Below are 22374 nucleotides of genomic sequence, written 5' to 3'. Positions count from 1 at the left end.
AAAATTGTTTACTAACCCGCAGTGGTAATGTTTAAATAAACATTAAACATTTTAACACTGAACACTAGAAACATTGTTTATCTACTTAAAAAGCAACATTATAATATTGAGGGGTACCTATTAACCAGTTCTATTTTTCTTAATAAACAATATTAAATATAGACATGGCGATATCAGTAATTTCAAAATTGTTCATATGTAATTTCTAATAATTCCAAGTGTGGCTAGACATGTTAGTTACTGTAACAAAAACAAGGAGTTATGTGGTGTCTTAAAGACTAACACTTTTATTAGAAAAGAAGCTTTTGTGGATTGCAACCACTTCATCACATATTATATATGTGAAATATTATTAAGAACAGAAAGCATACCACAGTTGGGGGAAAGATGAACAAAAGAAAAATGTAGTCAGAACATTTAACATAGAGCAGCAGCATTAGCAGAGGAATAAACAGCAGAATTCTTATCCTAGAATAAAGGATAAAGACTTTCCTGAAATAGAATGTACAGTAAAAAAATATTTTGTCAAGTATATCTCAAGTTGTTCAAAGTATTTTCACACACAACTGGTTTCCCCATTACATCCCTTTCCAGAAACACAGGGAACATGCATAATTTATATGTGATCTTGAAATGCTGAAATATGAATAAAGTAAAAGAAGACTTCACAGCAAATTGTCTCACAAGGGTTCTAGAGAGCAGCAGCGTGAGTCCATTCCCAATTATAAGGGCACATTTCCTGTGGTAGTCAAGCCTACTATTGCCCGTTATTTCCTAATCATTAGCTTTTGCTGGGGTCTTTGAACAGACATGGGAAATATTTACAGCAGCTGTTTGGTTTGATTTTCCAGTGTCTCACTTTTATTTCAGTGCTTTACAGGAGGAAAGTCATTGGTTATATCCTTTCTTCAGCTGTCTTTTACACATTATCATTGTCAAACTGGTTTTTCCAAACAACGTGTATTTAGAAACTGAATTCCAGATTATACAAGGCTAATAAGCCAAAATAAAGATTTCCCACAGTAAGCAGGTAGGTAAGTAGATAGATGATATATAGATGATTAAATAGATAGACAGATAGACAGACAAGATACTTTGTGAAATATATATATAATTTATCACGCCTGTAACACTATTTTTGTAAAATACCACCAGTCACCAGTCATGTGGGTTTTTCATATACTTACTCTCATGAAGATACCATAAGTGAAATCCTATCTCTTAAATTAACAACCAGAAGTAAAACCCACAAAGTTTACCACTTAACAGATATTAACACTATTTATTAATGGATGTTAGTTAAAAATGTAAATAAACCACAAGAATTATAAAGCAATAAACTTTAACACCATCAATAATCTAAATCTTTTGCAAATACAACATTTTGTTTGAGATGTATGATAAAGCAGGGGTCCCCAACCACCGGGCCGCGGACCGGTACCGTCCAGCGGATCACTTTGCACCGGTCCGCAAAGAAAATAAAAATAAAAATAAAATAAAAATGGCGGCTTTCTTCGCCTTCGGTGAATGCTGCTGGGATCAGGGATCAAGGACACAAATGAAAGAAGGGGAGGGAGGAAGCAACCAAAGCCTGTCCTGCTCTCCGGCTCAGTGGCTCGGTTTCCTCCGCCTCATTCTCTCTCAGTCGCTCTCTCGCTCCTCCACCAGCCCAGGAAGAAACTGCCAGAAGCGGCAGGGTGGCTTTTCCTGTCGGCGCAGCTCCCGAGCGCCGTTCACCCCCCACCGCCAATCAATCCAGGTTCAATCCAGTGCTCCGTTCTGCCTGCCTGCCTTGCGTTTCTGGTTGTTTCCGGAGCAGCTTCGGCTGAGTAAAAGAGGTGAATAGTTATTATTCTCAGCCGAAGCTGCTCGAAACAACCAGAAACGAAGGCAGGCAGGCAGGCAGAACGGAGCACTGGATTGAACCTGGATTGATTGGCGGCGGGGGGGGTGAACGGGCGCTCGGAGGAGCTGCGCCAACAGGAAAAGCCACCCTGCCGGCTTCTTTGAAGCAGTTTCTTCCTGGGCTGGTGGAGGAGCGAGAGAGCGACGGAGAGAGGAACGAGGCAGACACCTGAGGGATGAGGCTGAGGGAGGGAGGGAGACAACTGAGGGATGAGGCTGAGGGAGGGAGGGCCGAGAGGCGGGGCTTCTCAGCCGTCCTGCAGGGACTTGTCCTGAGCCGCGGAGACAGCCGTGGGCCGCCGCCGCCCAGCGCTCAGTTTTGAAGGCGCTCCTCAGCCCAGTGCAGTTCCTGAATCTGCAGCTGAAACCCTCCGTTTTAAATGTCCCAATAGAAGAGAATATCTGTCGCTCAGGGTTGCAATGAGGAGGCATTGGCACTCCTGAACTTGGTGGTTTGCTGGCAGACGTTTTATTACCCGACTAGGTAACAACATCAGATGTTACCTAGTCAGGTAATGAAACATCTGCAAGCAAACCACCAAACTCGACTCCTTGCCCCCCCCAGTCCTTGAAAAAGTGTTTCTGCGTGAAACTGGTCCCTGGTACAAAAAAGGTTGGGGACCACTGTGTTAAAGCATTGGTGAATTGGCACTCTTTTTTACAATTTTTTTCCTGTAAGTTTTTATTTTATTGCAACACATAATATAAGAACCTAAAATAACATGCAGACAATCCTTCTGCTAAATCCAAATTATCATTAATTCAAATACCCTAAACATGTTCCAAGTATAATTAATTTATTTTGAGGCTTCACATTTTTTTGTTCTATTGCTTCTCAAAGAACAATTAGGGCATCCAATTCATTAGAAAATACATCCATAGTGTTGCTGCTCCTTATTCTACAATAATAAAATGAATGCTGGTGGGCAAGTCTGTACATGCCATTCAGCTGAGAACCATTTGACCTCAGACTGATAAAGAGGATTTAGTCTCCCTATTCTAACACTATCTTACTTTCTAGAAAAAATGTTTTAATTTGTACACCACAGCAGCTAACCATTCATATAAATTAAACTTCAAAACAAAGCTGTCATAAAGGGCTAAAAAGTATGGTTTTTACCTAAACTGAACTTGTATAGAAAAGAATTAACAGTAAAAGTAAAGAAACTATGAGTTTCTTTCTACTTTAGCTCAAGCAATTTTGAAAAAAAACACCAATCCATTATTTACACTTCAGAGTAGCCACCCTTCTTAATTTTGTTAAAACACGAAAGGCTATATTCAGTGTTATATGAATGGTTTTCTAATAGCACAACTGGAATTCTTGCAAACTCCCAAATCTTTCTTTGAGAGTCACTCCATTAGATATAGCAATTATTAGGTGGCGGGGGGGTGGGGGAGATAAATTTTTCCCCTTGTTCTCATCAGCCTTCACTGGGAAGGCTTGGTAACTGGGGAAGGCTGGAGTTGTAGTTCCACCTCTGGAAGAACATATGCTTCTTGTCTTTATACCCTGGTGTTTTGTAGAGAATGTATGGAATAAATAAGTGGCTCCCATCCATGGCAACTTTGAGCATGAGGATTTCAACTACTAGAATTATTGCAATGGCTATACTGGCTAGGAAATTCTGGGAGTTGGATGCCATACACCTAAAGTTGCTCAAGTTGGAAAAAACACATTCACTCCATAAAAATCATTTGTAAAGTCATACCGACACACTGTATTAATCTATAAAATGATTTGGTTGTCTTTTGTTTGAAGCTACATAAGCCCAGCCAACTATGGGGTCACAAAGCATGTCAAGCCAAAGGCAAATAATAAATCAGGATTTAGCAAGCTACAGTTTAGCACAAAATGTCAGCTTAAATTCTGTTTGGTCTGAATATCTCATACGACCTGCTAAGGTTTAGTATGCAGCTTTGTTGCCAAACTCTTTAGAAAAATATCCATAAAAAAGAAAGAAAATTAAATCTTAACTATGCCTGCACAGTATAATCTTACTTGCTTTACATCTTAGACTACAGCAATCTACAAGGAAGAAATGAAAACTGAAAAGTTTCATCGAGTAACTGCTCCATAATGTCCCATCTTTAGCATCACTATGGCTAACACAAGGCACACAATTTTGAGTACAGGTACAAACTAGGTAAAAACTAGGTAAAAACCGAATCAATTGCTGCTCCTTCAAAAAAAGGCATTAAAATTTTAACTGCAAATTTGTGCATATAAGAGAGGACCAAACCATTTTGATCCCTTGTAATATTACCAAACTGAAGTCACCTATAAGAAGAATAACACGAGTTAACAGTACATAACTGTCTTCTTTTAAGGTAGAAATAGTTATGCAGTTTGTTCATATTAGGTTTTTAGGTACTAGTAGTATTTAGGTACTACTTCCATTTCATGTAAAACTTTGCAACTCAAACCAAAGTATTTCAATCAACCTTCTGCCAATTCTAAAAGTGTACAAATTAGCTTGCAATATTATAAGATTAAAATATGTCTATTACATGATTTGAATTAATTGACAGTGAGATATACATTCATACAACTGAACTCCATTCTGGGGAATGGGAGGCAGAAAAAGACACACCCAAGATGATGTAACCTTTACAAGAAATAACAATGCAGAAAAATGAGACTCAAAACCAGGTATCAAAAGGTCACCTATAAATCAGTTTCAATCTTAGACTCATAGTGATTCATTCAATCCCTACATAGGCCTAGTTCTCTTTATCTAAAGCAAGGCCAGAGCAATTCAGCTCACTGCAATGTTTTTACAGTTGCAAACAATATACCAATCCATACAGCAATAACAATCAGATATGAGGATGATCTATAAGTACATGTCAGAAACTACAGGTACACAATCACACATCTTTTCTATTGTATACCCAGAGATGAAAATTGATGACTGATGAACAACAGTTGTTAAGATCCTCAACACAGCACAAGAAATACATTTTGTTACTTCCTCAAATTAATGTTAGTCTTTTATATAAACAAACCCTGGCTGATGTTTCACTCCCATAACAATGCACATTAGAAAACTTAGTCATATAGGTGACTAAACATTACACAGCCCATGATATTGCAGTATTTGTTTCCTCTAAAGGGGATATATCTTGAAGACTTTCACAGCAACTTATCTTACCCATGTCTGTGTTTATTTGTGTGTGTGTGTGTGTGTTGTGCCCCCCACATTTCATCTACTTGTCAAACAGGTTGTTCCAGAAATTTTGATTTTCTGCTTTCCAGCCTGAGAATAACCTTTCCTATTCTTTTCCCTCACTTTCACCCCACCCTTTTCATCCACACCCTCTTATAGAGGTAACACAGAAGACAACATTACGCCAGTTTCCACACACCTTGACAAATTCATAACAAAGAGAAACATCTGTTCTTTTTTGAAAGCAAGGCTACTTGATCAGTTTTGATAAGGACATGAACACCCCTAGTTTCTTCACTCCACTATCAAGCCCAGTGCACAGACTACATGGTAAAATAAAAGATAAAAAAGAGTTTTGGTTTGCAACATGGGGCAGCAAGAGTTGGTGTCTTATGAACTTATGAACACAAATGGGTCCCTTGAAAACAAGGACAGGTGCTGATAATCCCTGTCACAAAGCCATAGGAAATGTATTTCTATTAACTTTTGTTCACAAAGCAGGGATGGCCCAACATCATGGCTACTGGAAAAGAGGAAAATGTACATATATATATTTTTAAGAGGGGAAAAAAAACCTTAACACAAACCTTATAAACTTGCCCATATGTGCCATTTCCAACCACTTCCACCAGCTCAAAAATCCCAGCAGGATCCTACACAATAAAGGTGAGGAAAAGATGGTTGGGAGAAAGGGAGAAGGGAGGAGAGAGAAGACATGATTGTTATCTTTAAGCAATTATTACTGGATTCCCCCAAACACACACACTGGAGTGGATCGGTTAGCAGTGCAGTTGTTTCACTCTGTTTTTTTCTACGCACATGCCAATACATGCAAACAAAGGAAAGGAACCCAAGACTGGACTCATCCTCCCCTCGCTTCTGCCCAGGGCACAAAATGGGAAGCCAACCAGCTAACTAGTAAAGGGCCTTTTTTTTTTTTTTTTTTTAGGGTGTAACAACCCATCCCCTATGACAGAGGTTTCTTCTCCCAGCCACCCAGCCACCAACCCCCCGCAACGTACAATCCCCAAGTCTTCCTCTCACCCTCCCTTCCTTTCCCCCTCCGCCCCAACCCAGCTCCGAACAACAAAAGCCACGCCAGGGAAGACGTCGCCCGCTTTGTGTGGATAGCGGGAGGGAGACGAGACGGCCAAGGATCGTCTGCAAGCAGCCCTCTTCTCCTTTGCTTTCCCTGCCACCCTCACCGCCCGCCCCAAGTCACACTCACCCGCAAAGAGGAAAGGTCTATATCTCCCAGACTTTTTGCAGGAGAGTCATTCGCCATTTTTCCTTTTTTTGTTATTTTTCTTTAACTATATAAATAAAGAGCCAAGTACTTAGCACGCCACGGCGAAAATATAAAGCGTCACCCCTCCCTTGGTCTCTCTTTCTTTCCGAGTCTGCCTCTCAGAAAGATCTTTTCTTTTCTTCTCTTTCCCTCTCTCTCTCTCTTTCTCTCTCCGCCCTTCCGTTCCTTGCTTTCTTCAGTCCGGGGTAAAACTCTTCTTCAATGAAGAGATGGAGATGAAGGAGGGCGGTGGAGGCTGCTGCTGCTGCTGCTGCTTGGCTTTACGGTGAAAAGAGGAGACCGAGCAACGTAGGGCTAAACCGTGACTTCTTCGCCGCTTTAAAAATAGTTCCTTTTCGATCTCAGTTCGTGCGAAGGTCGCTGTGAAGCGGCTTCACACACCATCGGGAAGAAAGAGCGGGCGCTCCCAAGAGGCGTCTCTTCCCAAGCAGCTACATAAGACACATAAGAACCCAGAGCCGGCGGTGAGAGAAGGGCAGGCGCCGGCGGCGGCTCTCTTGCGCGCGCGCGCAGAGCAACTCGCACCCACCCGCCCACCGGAGCACGCGAACAATAAAACGCCACCCGGACACAGTCGCTCCCTGCCTCCCTCGCCCCCCTTCGGTTCTCTGTCTGCTCCTGCTGCTGCTGCTGCTGCTGCGCCCTGAGCGCAGAGACGCTGGTTTTCTCCACGGGAGCTTCCTCCAGCGCTGGGAAAGGGAAACAAAGCGAGCGCTGGGGGAAAGGGGTGCGAAAGGGATACAAAATAAACTCTCAAGTCAGAGGAAGCCAACAGCTCGCTTGCTTGCTTGCTTGCTTTCTTTCTCCGACAGGAAAACCCAGCGGAAACACACGCGCACCAAAGCACTTCTGGGTAAATGGAGGTGAGGGGGGGTGTGGAAGAAGAAGGGGAGGGGGTGTCGTCTCTTGTTTTCAGGCAGAGGCTGCCTAGGGAAATGTCTCTTGGAGCGAATCTATCGATAGGCAATCAGGGTGTGGCGTAGAACAATGGATAGAAGTTGTCTCGGAGAGCTTTCCAGCTAGGCCTCGCTCTCCAGAAAATAAGGTATCTCTAGGTAACTTCCTGAACGATGCAAGCTCTGGGCAAGTGCTCCATTTAGGTGAGGAGAAGATGTACGAGTTAGGAACAATGATCGTAAGGACCCGCAAGTCAGTATCGTTCTTTCAAGTTGGCGTGAAAATCCTCCTCAACCTATTTGAAACAGTGATTTTATGACATCCCATCACTTAGGACCCAGCCAGAAGTTTTTTCCCATTTGTTTTATATTGTGCCTTTCATTCAGGAATTAAAACTCCCCTCCTATTTTTCACCACAATAACAATCCTGCGAATTGAGATAAGGCTTACCTTACTCTCTGCATAAGACTGGACTTGAATTCCCTGGTGCCAGTCCAGCACATTAACTCCTAAAACACATAGGCACTCATTAAGAAAATCAGTAATGGCTGTGATTAATTGAGAAGACTTGGAAGGCTCTGTGGTAGTTAAGAGTTGCTTGATCCTATTCATCTCAAACCTGCTTGCCAGAGGCCATTGATCATAGGCCTAGTATCAATAGTAATTTTTGATTATACAGTAGGATGACTATTCACTCTCTGTGGTATGATCTCTTTATTCAGCAGCAATTATCTGACATCACCAGGAAGGTGTAGGAGAGCCGCCTCTAGAAAACCCCAGATCTAATTAATGTAGACGGTACTTTCCAATAACAGAAACTAAGGTGACTCCTGCAGCCTTATAGGCATATTCTCCAACACATCCTTGGGACATACAGTTGGCAAAAGCATCTAAAGAGACCAAGGGCCTAACTGAAGAAAGGTAACTTCCTGCTATAGGTACCTACTTTTCAATGAAACCTAGGATTTCCTTATATATATATATATATATATATTATCCTTGTACAGTAATAAATTCTCTGAACTTAAACCATCTGAGTCATACTATGACAAATATCAGAAAGTGCCTTGGACCACTTTGGACTATTCATCCATTCATTTATCAAATCTAGACACTGACTTTGGGTCAGTGGTGGGATTCAAATATTTTTTACTACCGATTCTGTGGGCGTGGCTTGGTGGGCGTGGCAGGGAAAGGATACTGTAAAATCTCCATTCCCACCGCACTCCGGGGGAAGGTTACTGCAAAATCCCATTCCTTCCCCATCCCACTAGCCTGCTTTCCAGCTCTGGTCTCCTGTGCAGTGCAACAAAAGAAGACCCAGCCAATCAGCTGGGACTCAGAAGACAGAGAATAGATGGGGGCGCGGCCAGTCAGAGGTGGTACTTGCCAGTTCTCCGAACTACTCAAAATATCTGCTACCAGTTCTCCAGAACTGGTCAGAACCTGCTGAATACTACCTCTGCTTTGGGTGGTGTATAAATAAATATTAAAGCATCAAAACTGAATATAGAAAAATAAATATGGGTCATTGTTCTTCTGGTTTAGTATTAGTCCAGTTATAATTGTTCTCTGGAACTTCAGGCAGAATGTTTTCATTTGCCTTTTTAATTGAGATTCAAGGAAAAGAAATTACTCCTAGATTAGTTATTTAGATGCCATCAAATGGGGGGAAGGGTTGGCTTCTCCTGACTAGGGAAATATTTTGCCATTTTCACTTGACTTCAATAATAACTGACAACTTACATTCCAGTAACATCTTTGATCCTATCACAGTGGTGGCTAATCTTTTGGGGGTCATGTGCCAAAAATTGTGCGTGCGCTTGTGTACGCTCATATGCCAGCACCCAGAAGGCAATGCACGTGCCCCCCCCCCATGCCCCCTGCGCATGTGCGTGCAATTCTCCCCCACCGTCCCCTTACCTACACTGCGCCTCACAGCTGATTTTTCGGCTGGTTTGAGGCCTTTTTCGGCCTCCCAGAGACTTGAAAAAAGCCTCCGCAGGCTTTTCAGGCTGAATAATAGGCCTGTTTCTTCACTTCTGGTATTACAGGAAGTGATGAAAAAATCCTATTATTCATTCTGAAAAGCCTGTAGAGGTTTTTTTCAAGCCTCTGGAAGGCCGAAAAACACCTCAAACCAGCTGAAAAATCAGCTGTGAGGCGCATGCATGCATAGTGAGGTAAGTTTGCCTGCGGCTCGCGTGCCAGCACAAATGGCTCTGCATGCCACCTGTGGCATGCATGCCATAGGTTTGCCATCACGGTCCTATCATATCCATCTATTTATCCATTGTCTTTCCTTTTTATTTCCCTCAGTTTCCCATATAATAATTATTTTTAGTCCACCACCCATTTGCTTCACATGCCCAAAGTATGTGAGTTTCTGTTAAGCTGATCATTGCCCCAAGGGAACAATAAGTCTGTATTTGTTCCAGGCCTGAATTTATTACTTCTTGCATCATCTGTGGTATTCTTCATAACCGTCTCCAAATTCCTTATTCAGAAGTATCTGTCTTCCTTTCCTTGCTGTTTCTTTCACAATTATACAAGTAGTCCTCAACTTACAACATTTCATTTAATTACTGTTTGAAGTTACAATGGCACTGAAAAAATGACTTATGACCGTTTTTCACACTTATGACCATTGCAGCATCCCCACGATCATGTGATTTACATTTGGATACTTGACAACCAACTCACATTTATGAAGAAGTATCTGTCTTCCTTTCCTTGCTGTTTCTTTCACAATTATACAAGTAGTCCTCGACTTACAACATTTCATTTAGTTACTGTTTGAAGTTACAATGGCACTGAAAAAATGACTTATGACCATTTTTCACACTTATGACCATTGCAGCATCCCCACGATCATGTGATTTACATTTGGATACTTGACAACCAACTCACATTTATGACGGTTGCAGTGTCCTGGAGTCATGTGAGCCTCTTTTGCAACCTTTTGATAAGCAAAGTCAATGGAGAAACCAGATTCACTTAAAAACCCTATACTACCATGTTTCTCCAACAATATGCCCCTCCATAGGAAGACCCAGCATGTTTTCTAGGCATAAAATAAAATTAAGCCCCTGTCAAGTGGTGCTCCATACAAAATTCAAGAAATAAATACTTAGATTCCATAGATTAGAGGAAATATATCTTTTACTGAAAATGAAGTGGTAGGAACCCTTAGAATTCTGAATCTGAGAAAATAGGCGCGTAAATCACATATACAAAGTGATGGCAATGTTCCCACCCCCAATAGTTCAAATGGTTCTTCCAATTAAAAGTTGTGAATGTCATCATGTGGACATCTTCAGGTGGTGATGAGGATTCTGTCCATTGACCTTGGCATACTTTGATAAAAGTTTGCAGCTGCGCAGAGAAAAGAAAGCTAAGCAAGAAATAGAAACCTAAGCAAGAGTTTATACTCCCCCCTCCTCATTTTATACAATACTAGAATGTAACACCTCCAGCTCGCTTCCCAAAATTTATCCCCTCCTCCTCCCCGTTACTTATGGCAGCCAAAAGATGCAAAGCAATAGTAGAAGATCTTGAAGGCTGACAGCCCCTCCCCCCAAATTTAGGCCTATTTTAAAACATGCGAAATTGGGGGGGAAGGCGGGGGGAACTTGCCATTAGGAGCGCCCCGTGGGCAGCTACACCTCGCCATCAGCCGCTCCTAACAGCCGATCATGGTGGAGCGCAGAGGGCTCCCTTCCCCCACCAAGCGCCTTTGCTGCAGAACTGGGTCAGCAGGCGGGTGGCGTCGGCTTGGATGTCCGCCGGTGTTTCAGCCGCTTTTCAGACTTCCATAGCTTCCACAGTTCCTGCCGGTGCTGGCGCCTCTCTCACCAGCGCTGTCTCCAACAACAGCGTCTGAATCGCTCCTGCTTTTCCCCCATCCCTGTAACAACAGGAAAAAAAACATTTCGAGGTACCTGGGAGCACCGTGCGCTGTGTTTTGGTTTAATCCCGAGCGAGCATCTCTGCTGCTGCTACCCTTGGTGCTCCAGCCTCGGGCTCTGCAAGTGGAAGTTACGGAGGTGGCTCCCCCCACCTGAGAAGCGGCTGAAACGCGTCCACGTTTCCTGCTGCTGCTGCCGCTGTTGTTGGAGATGGTGCTGGCGAGAGAGGGACAGCTGCAGCTCCGCCTGGGTGCACTTGGAATGCAGGAACGGGCTGCGCACCAGGACTTTTGGAAACTTGCAGAGCCCGAGGCTGGAGCACCAAGGGTAGCAGCAGCAGAGATGCTCACTTGGCTCTTCTCACACCCACCCAGCCACTCGGGATTAAACCAAAATGCAGTACGCGGTGCTCCCAGATACCTCAAAATATTTTTTTTCCTGTTGTTACGGGACGGGGGGAAAGCGGGAGCGACTCAGATGCTGTTGTTGGAGACGGCGCTGGCGAGAGAGGCGCCAGCACTGGCAGGAACCGTGGAAGCTAGGGAGGCCTGAGAAGCAGCTGAAACACTGCCAGCAGACATCCCCACCGCCTGCCCGCTGACCCGGGTCTGCAGCAAAGGCACTTGGGGGTAGGGAGCCCTCCACGCTCCGCCATGATTGGCCATTACGAGTGGCTGGTGGTGAGGCGTAGCTGACCGCAGGGCACCCTAGCCGAAGGTGCGCAGGGGGGGAAAGAAATTAATTCACCCCCGAAAAGATGTCCTAGCCATTTTTTCGGGGCTCAAAAAAAAAAAGACCCGGCCTTATTATATGAGAAACACGGTAATTTAAGAACTGCTGTGATTCACTTAACAAATGTAACAAGAAAAGTCATACAATGGAGCAAAACTCACGTAACAAATTTCTCATTTAACATACATTTTGGGTTCAATTGTGGTCGTACTTTGAGTACATTACATCGATAATTTCTTTATTGTTTATATTTGTTGTCATTGAAATAGCCATAGCTTTCATGACCTGGGCTATCTTCCTTCATAGAATTAATCTCCTTTCTTCTGCAGGACAATCAATCCATTTTGATTCATGGGCCCAAGAAAAAATGAATATTAAAAGGATATTGTCTATAAATCTCAGGTTCATATTTCATCTGTAGTTTCACTTATTTTCCAGGACTTCCAATTATAATATTCTAGACCCCCTGCTGTGTGGGTTCATTGTTTCAGAGATATTTCCTTACCTAAATAAACAGAATGACTAAGGGCAAAAAAGCAGTGGGAGCTGGAGTGACTTGCAACTTCCTGCTAGTTGGACTGTAACTGACCCCCCCCCCTCCAACAGCCAATGGTGGGACCCGGCTACCAGACCTAAGGCAAGATTGGTCTACCTGATGCCCAGCGGTCAAAAGAGGGGCTGGTTTCACAGGAGTCATTGGGTCTCAAATTTTGGAAACATTCTGTAAGTTAGCTCATTTGAGGTACCTTAGTTCAAAAACTATTGCCCTGTGATGCATGGGTTCACCCCATTCAATGTTACTGACACAAGAGTTTTAGTAATAGAGAGAGAGAATACCCTATAGTTAATTACATATGAGGACTGTACTGGTTTGTTTTTCCCCAGATATGGTTTTAAAATAATACACATTCTGGCAAAATCACAATTGTAAAAATTGTTCTTGTAACGCTCATTATGTTATACAGTAGTTGACTCGTTGGCTCTATAGATAAATGCTTTCCAAGTTGTTCCACCCCATTATACAGTTTTTGCCGTTGCATTATTTGTTATCCAGTATTCTGCCTATCCATTTCATGCATTATTACACTCTTTTTCTCCTTCCATCATGCCCATGCCATTGTCATCTTGTATCATATATGCATCGACCCTTATGATGTGTCCAAATTATAATAGTTTTTGTTTGATGACCCTTTGGCCAGTGAGCTTCAATTCCTCTATTACTGACTGGTGGATTCTCTTGGCTATCTGTGGAATGCAAAGCAAATTTCTCCACACCATGACTTAAAGGAGTCAATATTTTTTCTCTTGTTCTTGTACAGAGTTTATCCCTCACGTTAATGGATCATAATGGGGAATACAATGTAATTGGCCAATCAAAATTTTGCCTTGATTGAAATTCCTCTATTTCATTAGCCTATTCAATATCTTTTGTCCATTGTTATTCTTTTCTGAATTTCTTTTGTACAATTTTTGTCAATTCTAGGCCCTAGAACAGTGGTGGCTAATATTTTTGGGCTTCTGTGCCAAAAATTGTGCACACGCTTGCGCGGGTGCGCTCACGTGCCAGCACCCAGAAGGCAATGCACATCCCCCCACGCCCCCTGCGCATGAGTGTACAATCCCTCCCCCCGCCCCCCCTTACCTGCACTGCGCCTCACAGATGATTTTCAGCCGGTTTAAGGCCTTTTTTTAGCCTTCCAGAGGTTTGAAAAAAGCCTCTGCAGGCTTTGCAGGATGAATAATAGGCCTGTTTTGTCACTTCCGGTATTACAGGAAGTGATGAAACAGTATTATTATTCGGCCTACAAAGCCTGCAGAGGCTTTTTTCAAGCCTCTGGGATGCCAAGAAAGGCCTCAAACCAGCCGAAAAATCAGCTGTGAGGTGCATGCATGCACAATGAGGTAAGTTTGCCTGCGGCTCACGTGCTGGCACAAATGGCTCTGCGTGCCACCTGTGACACACGTGCCATAGGTTTGTCATCACGGCCCTAGAATATTGTAACTGTTAATTACTTCAGTCACCTTCTTTATATTAAATTCTTCTAGTTTTCCAGTTGAAATAATCTTAGTTTTCTGACTTTCTACTCTTCAGGTTTATTTTTTTTCCTTTTGTATTTTTATTGAACATTAAACAAAACATACAAAAAGAGATAACTAAAATACAAGAAGGGACTATAAAAAGTAAAATACAAATCAGTGAGTAAGGGATTTAGAAATGATTATAATTTTCCAGTGTAATACAATTAACTGTAAATAAATGAATATATTTAATTGTTTTAAAAGACTAAAATCACTATTAATTCTGAACTAAGAATATCAAGAACTACAGTCACCACGATATAAATCACTAAATGAAATTAGTAAATTATATGTATCATTCTTTTTGATATCCTATGAAAATATAGACTATGCCTACAGTAAACCAAATTTTAATGAAATACAAATCCATCTGTTAACTTGTAATCAAGAAAATGTTCCCAATTCTAATTAAATTATGTGAAATACTTATTTTAAGTTATGAAGTGTGTAAATTGTAATGTTGAAGCATAGTCACGCAATTTAGTCAGCCATTGTTCTGTTGAGTGATCTTGCCAGTAAAAAGCACATAATATTCTTGTAGCAGTTAGCATATATATAGCATATATAAAGCTAATACGATATGTTTTAGTAAAGTTTAATAAGAATGTTACAGATTGAAATGGGAATTCAAATTTTAAAAGATATTTCATTTTGGTGTAGATCATTTTCCAGAATTGTTGAGTTTACAGCATTGCCACCATCAAAATATGAAAAAAAGATCTGGCTTGCTGATTCCTTGCAATTTTTAGAAAATGAATTGTTCATTTTAGCAACCGGAAATACTAATAAAATCATATACTAATTTCTCTAGCTGTAATATTCAGAATAATTCAGTGTTCTTCCATTAAAATTTTCATTATTGCATCTATATTTCTGCATTTAAACTTTGTATCCATTTAATCACACTATTTTAATGTATTCAGATTCAGAATTCTACTCCACCAGCAGTTTATAAATAAGACCCAGTAAACGTTTCATATAATATTTTCATATTCAGTCAGATCCCTTAATATCCTAACTTGTGTGTTTTCCTTTCAAAATAATCATACTTATCCTTATTCAGTTTCTGCAACCAAGGTACTGTTGTGCACATATTTCAATGTATTGATATTTCTTCCAAAAATTTGATCCATACTTTATTATAGCTCAAAGCCTGCTGTTCACATGACATATTAGATTAGTATATACACTAAATAGGAAACGTGATATGATACAACCCTCTTTAATTCATCCAGTCTTCCCAAATTATGTTCTTGCTATCTAAGTTTAGGTATAGTTGATAAAACAGAATTACAGAACTCTTTTTGAAATTACCTTGCTCTTTTGGTTGTCTACTGTCTGATCTTATGTTCTTCTGTTTTTTTCCTGAAACTTGCTTGTTTTTATAGGGTCTGCAAAAATTTTCAATACAGTCTTACTGGCAAGTCAGATACTATTAAAGCTACTGTCCTTTGTTTGGAACATACTTTGAATGTCACTTTTTAAGGATTAGGATACAGAGAGGCTTTTTCCAGTCTTTAGGCCAGGCTGCTTTTTTTTCTATTGTTATCGGCAGAGGACTGACATGCATTTTCCATGCCAGGTTTTGTAATAAGCTTTGTGTGAAAGTTTGTCTACCTGTACTCCTGTGGCTTTTTTACTTACCAGATGTTAATAGCCCATTCCTCCTCAAGCACTACCGGTTCTTCTGTATAGTCTTTTCTCAAAATATACATCAGTATGTTTCAGTTTCTAAGCCAGGCTGAGAAGAAAGCAGTGGCAAACCATTTTTGTAACACTTCCAAAAAAACCTGCATAGGTGCAGTCAGCTTGAGGGTATAATTACCTGTTTAGGCCAGGTGTCTTTACCTGTTCCTTATCTTATTCATATGTGTTGCCATAATGCTGTTAGCACTCTAACTGCCTTTTCTTCTATAGCTTTAAATTGTATAGTCATCTGCACCTGACACCTAGTCCATTTACCTGCTCCATCTCACTTGTTAGAATAGTTTCCTTAATATATAGGTAGTCCTCACTTCTCACTACAATTTTATAATTGCATTTGTAAAGGGTTTCAGTATAGTGTTCCTATCTTTCTGTAACTTCATTTACTTTTATCACACCTCTTCCAAGATTACCCTTGAATATGTCTACTTTAATCACATATTTTTCTATAATTTCCCTAATCCTAAATAGATACATTGATTTCCTTTGTAGTGCGAGTAATCTGTTTTGTCTTTATTGCATTGCATTGGAAGCTTTCCTCTGTATAGAGCTGGTGTGCATTTAGAAGGTGAAATAATTCTTGACAAAGAACACAAAATGAGGGTGGATTTAGTCTGTTAATTCCTGAATAAAAAGTTGCTGCTGTTTGCCATCAGTGAATTTCCAGTAATTTTTGGTTTGAAGGGCTTCGGTGACAGACAGGAATCTGCGATCGTGCATGGTTTCTGTCTGGGCTCGCCACTGGAGTGACCTGAACCAGCTGGTTTTGGGGCTAAGCCACCCCGTAGAGATGGTGAAGAGGGGGGAGCAGGGTCGAGGAGAGCAGGGTCAAGGAGAGCCACATCTCTCCTCCTCGGCTGGCCATTACTCCCTTTTCCGAAGGCGGTAGGAGCAGTGGTCAGAAATGGCGACCTCAAAGAAGAACTCAACCGGAAAAGAATGTGCAGGAGGAAGATAAGAAGTGAAAGTTTTGGCTGACCGGGTTAAGTTGAAAAAGCAGCAACTAAGGTACCCTGGAATTTAAATTTTACAAAAATAACATCGCTCCCAAAGAAGAGTCGGAAGCAGCAAAAGAAAGTGAAAAGAGAAGGGTTTGGGTTTTTTTTTCTCTCTCCTTCCCTATATTGACAACTAAGAGACTTAAATAAGAAATCGGAAAAATCCACTTTGGCATCAATAGGCAATTAAGCTGAAAACAAAATGCCAAAGGGACAATAAAGATTTCTGGACATTAAAACCTTTTTCTTCTATAAGCAGGAAGGGAGAGAAAAAGAATAAGGGCAGGATCTGGAAGAGGGAGGAGACTGCCTGGACTTTAAAAGAATCTAAAGTAAAACTTCAATAAGACTTCTAAAACATACATTTTAACTGAAACTTTGCAACTAAATAGTAACCCCAGGAAGAGAAAGTGAAAAAAAAAAAAAGAGCAAAAAAAGAAACAGCTTGCGTGTATTTGGATTATTTGGTGACTTTTGGATTTTTGGTTATTATATTTGAATGACTAAAATCAATCGGGTAGTTGTTTAAAAATTTATACAATGGCATCACTTCTGGATGAATTGAAAATGGAACTTAAAAAGTACAAAGAAGATGCACAAGAAGGGAAGGGTTCTTTTGGCTTCGTTTTTCAATTCTTAGAAATAGAGATCTGGAACTATGAGAAACAACAAGAAAAGACTGCAAAACAAGAAGACTGGGACAAAGAAGAAGCCATCTTTAATGAACAATTAACTCTATGTGGGGAAGAAAAAGGAAAGGGGGGAAAGAGAATGGAGAATTTAAGACTTAAAAAAACAACCAAAGAAAAGAAAAATAATTCGAAAAATAAGTATAATACTGGAAAGCAACAGAAAAGGGGAATACAGAAGAGGGAAATAGAGGTAGAGAGACAAAGGGGTAAAAAGGGGAGAGAGAAGAAGAGAGGGAAGAAGGAAAGGAAAATAAGTTACAAAGATCCGGAGCAAGATATAAAGAAACAGGACCTATTTAGAGATAATGGGTGAAAATCTAACTGAAAAGGGGATTCTGTAAAAGTACATAAGATTGTATTGTTATATTTGTAATAGAAATAACTTTAGAAAATTGGAAACAACATATTATTAGAATGAGGGATAAAATAGTTAGTGTACTTTAGTGAAATGTTTGTGAATAAAATAAATGAAATAAAATAAATGAGAAAATTGAATTAGGAAGGAACGGGAACATTTTAATTAGTCAATGTTTTATAAAATATAAGTGAAGGGGGGGGAAATTAACTATGGAAAGTTTATAATTGTTCCCATAGAAGTATGATATTTAATTGAAAAGCAACGTGAAAAATGTTAAGACTTTAATGAATATTAATATTAATGATAGAATTGAATTGGAATGGAATGTTGTTTTAATTATATACATTTATATTTTTTTTCTTTTTTTTTTCAAGAATACAGTGTATAGTTTAAGAATGTACCAAGCAGAATCCGAATGGAAGTTATGTATTATATTGAGTGTTAGAACTTTAGGGGAAAGATATAAAGGCGTCATACTCCAATCAGTAACTACAGGAGAAATTTTGTTTAATGAGAAAAGATAATAGACAATTGAAACAGGACAGACAAAAAATATATAAATATAATGATTTGAATTGAGATGAAATAAATAAAATAAAATTGAGAAAATTAAAAGAGGGGAGAAGCTATGTAGAAAATGTAAAATAGTAATAAGATATGGAATAGAATATAAAAATGAGCATGAACCTGAATTTGCGTCTGTACGAAGAAATGTAACCCGGGATTATGCTGCTTCTAAAAAAGATGTTTTACTTGTATTTCTTTTCTTTTTGTGAAAACTCAAATAAAATTTACAAAACAAAACAAAAAGTTGCTGCTGTTTGCCATCAGTGAATTTTCAGTAATTGTTTTTATTTCATGTTCATTGAGGCTTGCTTTTAGAATTAGCATCCTTTTAATATGAAGTTTTCTTCATTTTATTATTTTTTACCTTGATTCATCAATGAAATTCATTTAATGCAATCTGCTTTAAACAGAATCTTTGTTCAATTACAAAAGGGCTGATTTAAAGATAATAGTGGAATAATATCAGCTGGAAATCACATCTTTATACTTTTTCAAATTGAAGTTCTTTGTTTTAACTCACTTAACTGAGTTAACTGAGAAGAAATAGCTCTCAGAATCTGAAACAAATTCTGAGATTGTCTTTCAGTCAGAATCAGATCCTGCTGATAATAGCTGTAGTTGAAATGATTCAAAAATATAGCATTCTATTTAATATAAAAAGATAACTCTAATGGTCCTTGCAAAAATCACTCTGTGTAAGTAGTTTAAATTATCTAAAAAAAATTAAAGAACAACTTTCTCAGGAATAATAGTGCTTTTGAAATGCTATATATCTTAGCTTCAAAATGTATAGACGCCACTTCACAAAATTCTTAGCAAGAGGATCTAGGTTAGCTGGGAATTCTAGAAACAGAAGTCTGCAGGATGCTTGGGTTGAAAGTTTGCTGTAGAGCATAGTTGTCCTGGGTCACACATGATAATATATGGAGATACCACATCAGCTTGCCAAGACAGCACATCTGGGCCCTATCCTGACAGATGTAGGAGAGATTAGCTCCCAGAAATGAGGGTTTTCCCATTCTGCTTGAAATAGCAAATCCAGTCCCTCCCTATTCACGTATAGGAGTGCTGATAATGGAGCGCTATTCTGCATTTTGGTTACTACTACAAACATCCTGTGGTTATTATAGCCCAATAACAATAATAACATATAGCCCAATAACATATTCCTATATATAGGAATAGTAATGAGTATGACTATATTTTTTATCATTGATTATTTTGATTTTATTCCAAAAGACCCAATTTGGTATAGTACTCAAGGCACCAGGGCAGAAACCGGGACATCCTGAATTCTACTCCCACCTTATGAACAAAACTGACTGAACTTGGGCCAGTCACTCTCAATCCTAGAAAGTACTGTAAATAAGGGCAAAGGACAGTGGTGGTACTCTACCGGTTCGGCCCAGTTCTGCCAAGCCGGTAGTGACGATGAGCAATGGAGACCAAACTGGTTCTCTCCACCACTCTGCTGTTGGGCCCACCTGCCCGGGTCCCATATTCACCTTTATCTTCTGCTTTTGAAGTGCAGATGCTTTGCACAGCACAGAAGAGTGCCGTGCGGCAGCTGCTGAAACAACCGGGAGAGGCTTGCAGGAGGTTACTTGGAATGCCTCTGTGCCTGTGCAAACACCTCTGCGCCTGTGCAAAGTGCCTGTTTGGCATGCATGTGCACACAAAGTATGTGCATGTGCAAAGTGCAACCACCAAGCCACACCCACCAAACCGGTGGTAAAAGTTTTTGAATCCCACCACTGGCAAGGGACTTCTAAAAATAGTGCCAAGATAACTTCAGGGACTTGCCCGTGCAATCATCAGGAGTGAAGACTGACTTGAAGGAGATAGAGAGAAAGGTAGATGTGTGTGTGTGTGTGTGTGTGTGTGTGTGTGTGTGTGTGTAAGTATATATATGTATGTATATTCCAGAATATTATTTTACTGCCCTGCAGACTGCCTAGCATCTAGGATAGGGGTGTCAAACTGGCCTGCAGGGTGCTTCGATCCGGCCAGCGGGGCCGACCTGGAAATAGCAAAGAACTGGGCCGTGGTGCCTTTGCCAGTGAACACGGAGCACGCAGCCCTCCTGAGCTACGTTTTCACTGGCAGAGGGCTGCAGGAAACTATCTCAGCCAAAAATGGAGCTCAGGAGCTATTTTTCTCTGGCAGAGTGCTCGGGCCACCACAGGCACCCCCGATACAAGTGATGTTGAATTGGCCATGCCCACACTGGACCCCCAAGGTCAAATACAATCCTGATGTGGCCCTCAATGAAATCGAGTTGGACATCCCTGATCTAAGACTAAGGCAGCATACCAACTGAGATAAATAACTATCCCTAAACTTAGCAATGAACATTTTAGGATGCGTAAAGATACTGTCCATTACAAAAGTAAAAGTGAGAAAGATTTTCTTCTATTTTCTTTCATTCCACTGACATACTCTGCCTATAGTCAGTTTGAATTAAAGTGTTCAAAGGACACAACAGAAGAAGGTTAGGTATATGACCTGAATACTTTAAGTTGGCATAAATCTAATATAAACATTTTGATATATTTCTGAAAACTGATGGAGTCTACAGTTGAATTCATCTACTGGTAAATTCTTAATCATCTGAATAAATGCTTGAGAGAGAGAGAAACTGCTGAAAATTCCTTCCCTTGTGAAATCTATAGGCATTAGCTGAAATGGTAGGTTTTCTGTGTAATAGTCCTTGCTTTATGAAATATCCCTCCCTGCTCCCAAAATATGTGCAGCAGCCACCTTAGTGCATATCCAGAAAGAGGTTAAAAATGAAAGAAGAGGATTATTTGTAGCTCAGTGTTGAACTCTAGGATCCTTAGTGCTGTCTGAGCTTGGTGGGTTTTTTTCTTGTAGGCATTTCATTCCCAAACTAAGTAACATAATCAGTGCAACTAAACTCAAAAACCACCAAGGACCCCAAAGGTTAAAACTGTTTTATTTCAATATGCTTTTGATCCCAGCTGACCTGGGCACCTCTCTTGCATTTTATTTGGAGTTTCTCTTGTGACTTTTTGTTGGTTTGGTTTTGGCATTATTTTGATTTTGGTTTTCATTTTTTTGATGTTGTGTCCCACCAAGAGTCCTCTGTGATTGATCCAGACTCTAAATACTGTTAAATATATAAATATGTCCATTTTCAGTCTCAAAGCTGTTATCATGATCTACCAGGTCACCCCACAACCACGATGTTCAGGATATGAACAGTTACATTATTAGCATCTTTGAATACCAATTAAAGTCTGCTGAATAGACTCCTGTAATCCATCTAAAACTGATTAACTAATGGGGGGAGAACTAGATTGCTTAATCTGATGCTCCATCCCTTTACTTCCAATGTGAAAGAAATTCCTTCCCCTGATGTTTGAGTGGTGTTTATGTCATGGATAATAAGTGTATGATTTCTTCCAAAATTATTTAGCTTATTCATCCCCCTTTCATTTAATCAGTTGCAACTTGCTTCAAAAAACTCCAGAATGACCTATAGCTATGCAAAAGAGAACGTACAAATAAGAGAACAATTAAAGCAATCTATAGAACTATACATTGTATTTCTCCAGGCCTTATCTGTCTACCTATCTTTGAACAAAGAAAGAGAAGCAGAAACAAACCTTCACATTCTGTACTTGCATCTTCTTTCCGCAAAGAAAAATGTTGATCTATTTTTATATACATATAAAACCCCTGTGCCTCCACTATTCATTTTGGTTACAAAAGAGATATAGGACAATATGGCCAAATTTCATATAAACAACCAAAAACTGAAATTAAAAGAAATTAGAAAATATGTCCGCAGTCAGTAGGCATGCTGCTAATATAAAGAAGCAGTACCCCTACATTGCTACAGCCGGAAAGATTGTGTAAAACAGTTTTCGGACCTAAAGTCTGGCCTTTGTTCTGCAAGTCAGCAGAAATGCTGCAAGATGCATAAATATTTGTCAAAATATTTTACTGCATTTAAATCAAAAATCCAGGAGAAGATAAGAAAATTACAAAACTTGGGCATGAAAAAAAGCAGAAAAAGAGAGAAAGAGAAT

The 22374-nt window shown here is 40.0% G+C and overlaps 1 protein-coding gene across 4 annotated transcripts in view; it reads right to left on the bottom strand.

Moving 5' to 3' along the window:
* MAP4K4 (mitogen-activated protein kinase kinase kinase kinase 4) overlaps positions 1-7204 on the bottom strand; it is a 155817-nt gene extending 148613 nt beyond the window's left edge. For all 4 annotated transcript variants that reach the window (XM_087967177.1, XM_087967178.1, XM_087967179.1 and 1 more), the window contains exons 1-2: positions 6304-7204; positions 5663-5728 (exon numbers count right to left, since the gene is read on the bottom strand). In XM_087967177.1, coding sequence (XP_087823303.1) covers positions 5663-5728; positions 6304-6360 — 123 coding nt within the window. In that variant the 5' untranslated portion in view covers positions 6361-7204. The remainder of the gene's footprint in view (positions 1-5662; positions 5729-6303) is intronic.
* Positions 7205-22374: the final 15170 nt, after the last annotated feature.

Source organism: Notechis scutatus, chromosome 5 (genome assembly GCF_049901735.1).
Source record: "Notechis scutatus isolate UNSWTSFEM ecotype Mainland chromosome 5, rNotScu1.2, whole genome shotgun sequence".
Taxonomy (NCBI): Eukaryota; Metazoa; Chordata; class Lepidosauria; order Squamata; family Elapidae; genus Notechis; species Notechis scutatus.
The sequence above is the reverse complement of the archived record's forward strand: the minus strand, read 5'-3'. Positions and strand labels throughout refer to the sequence as shown.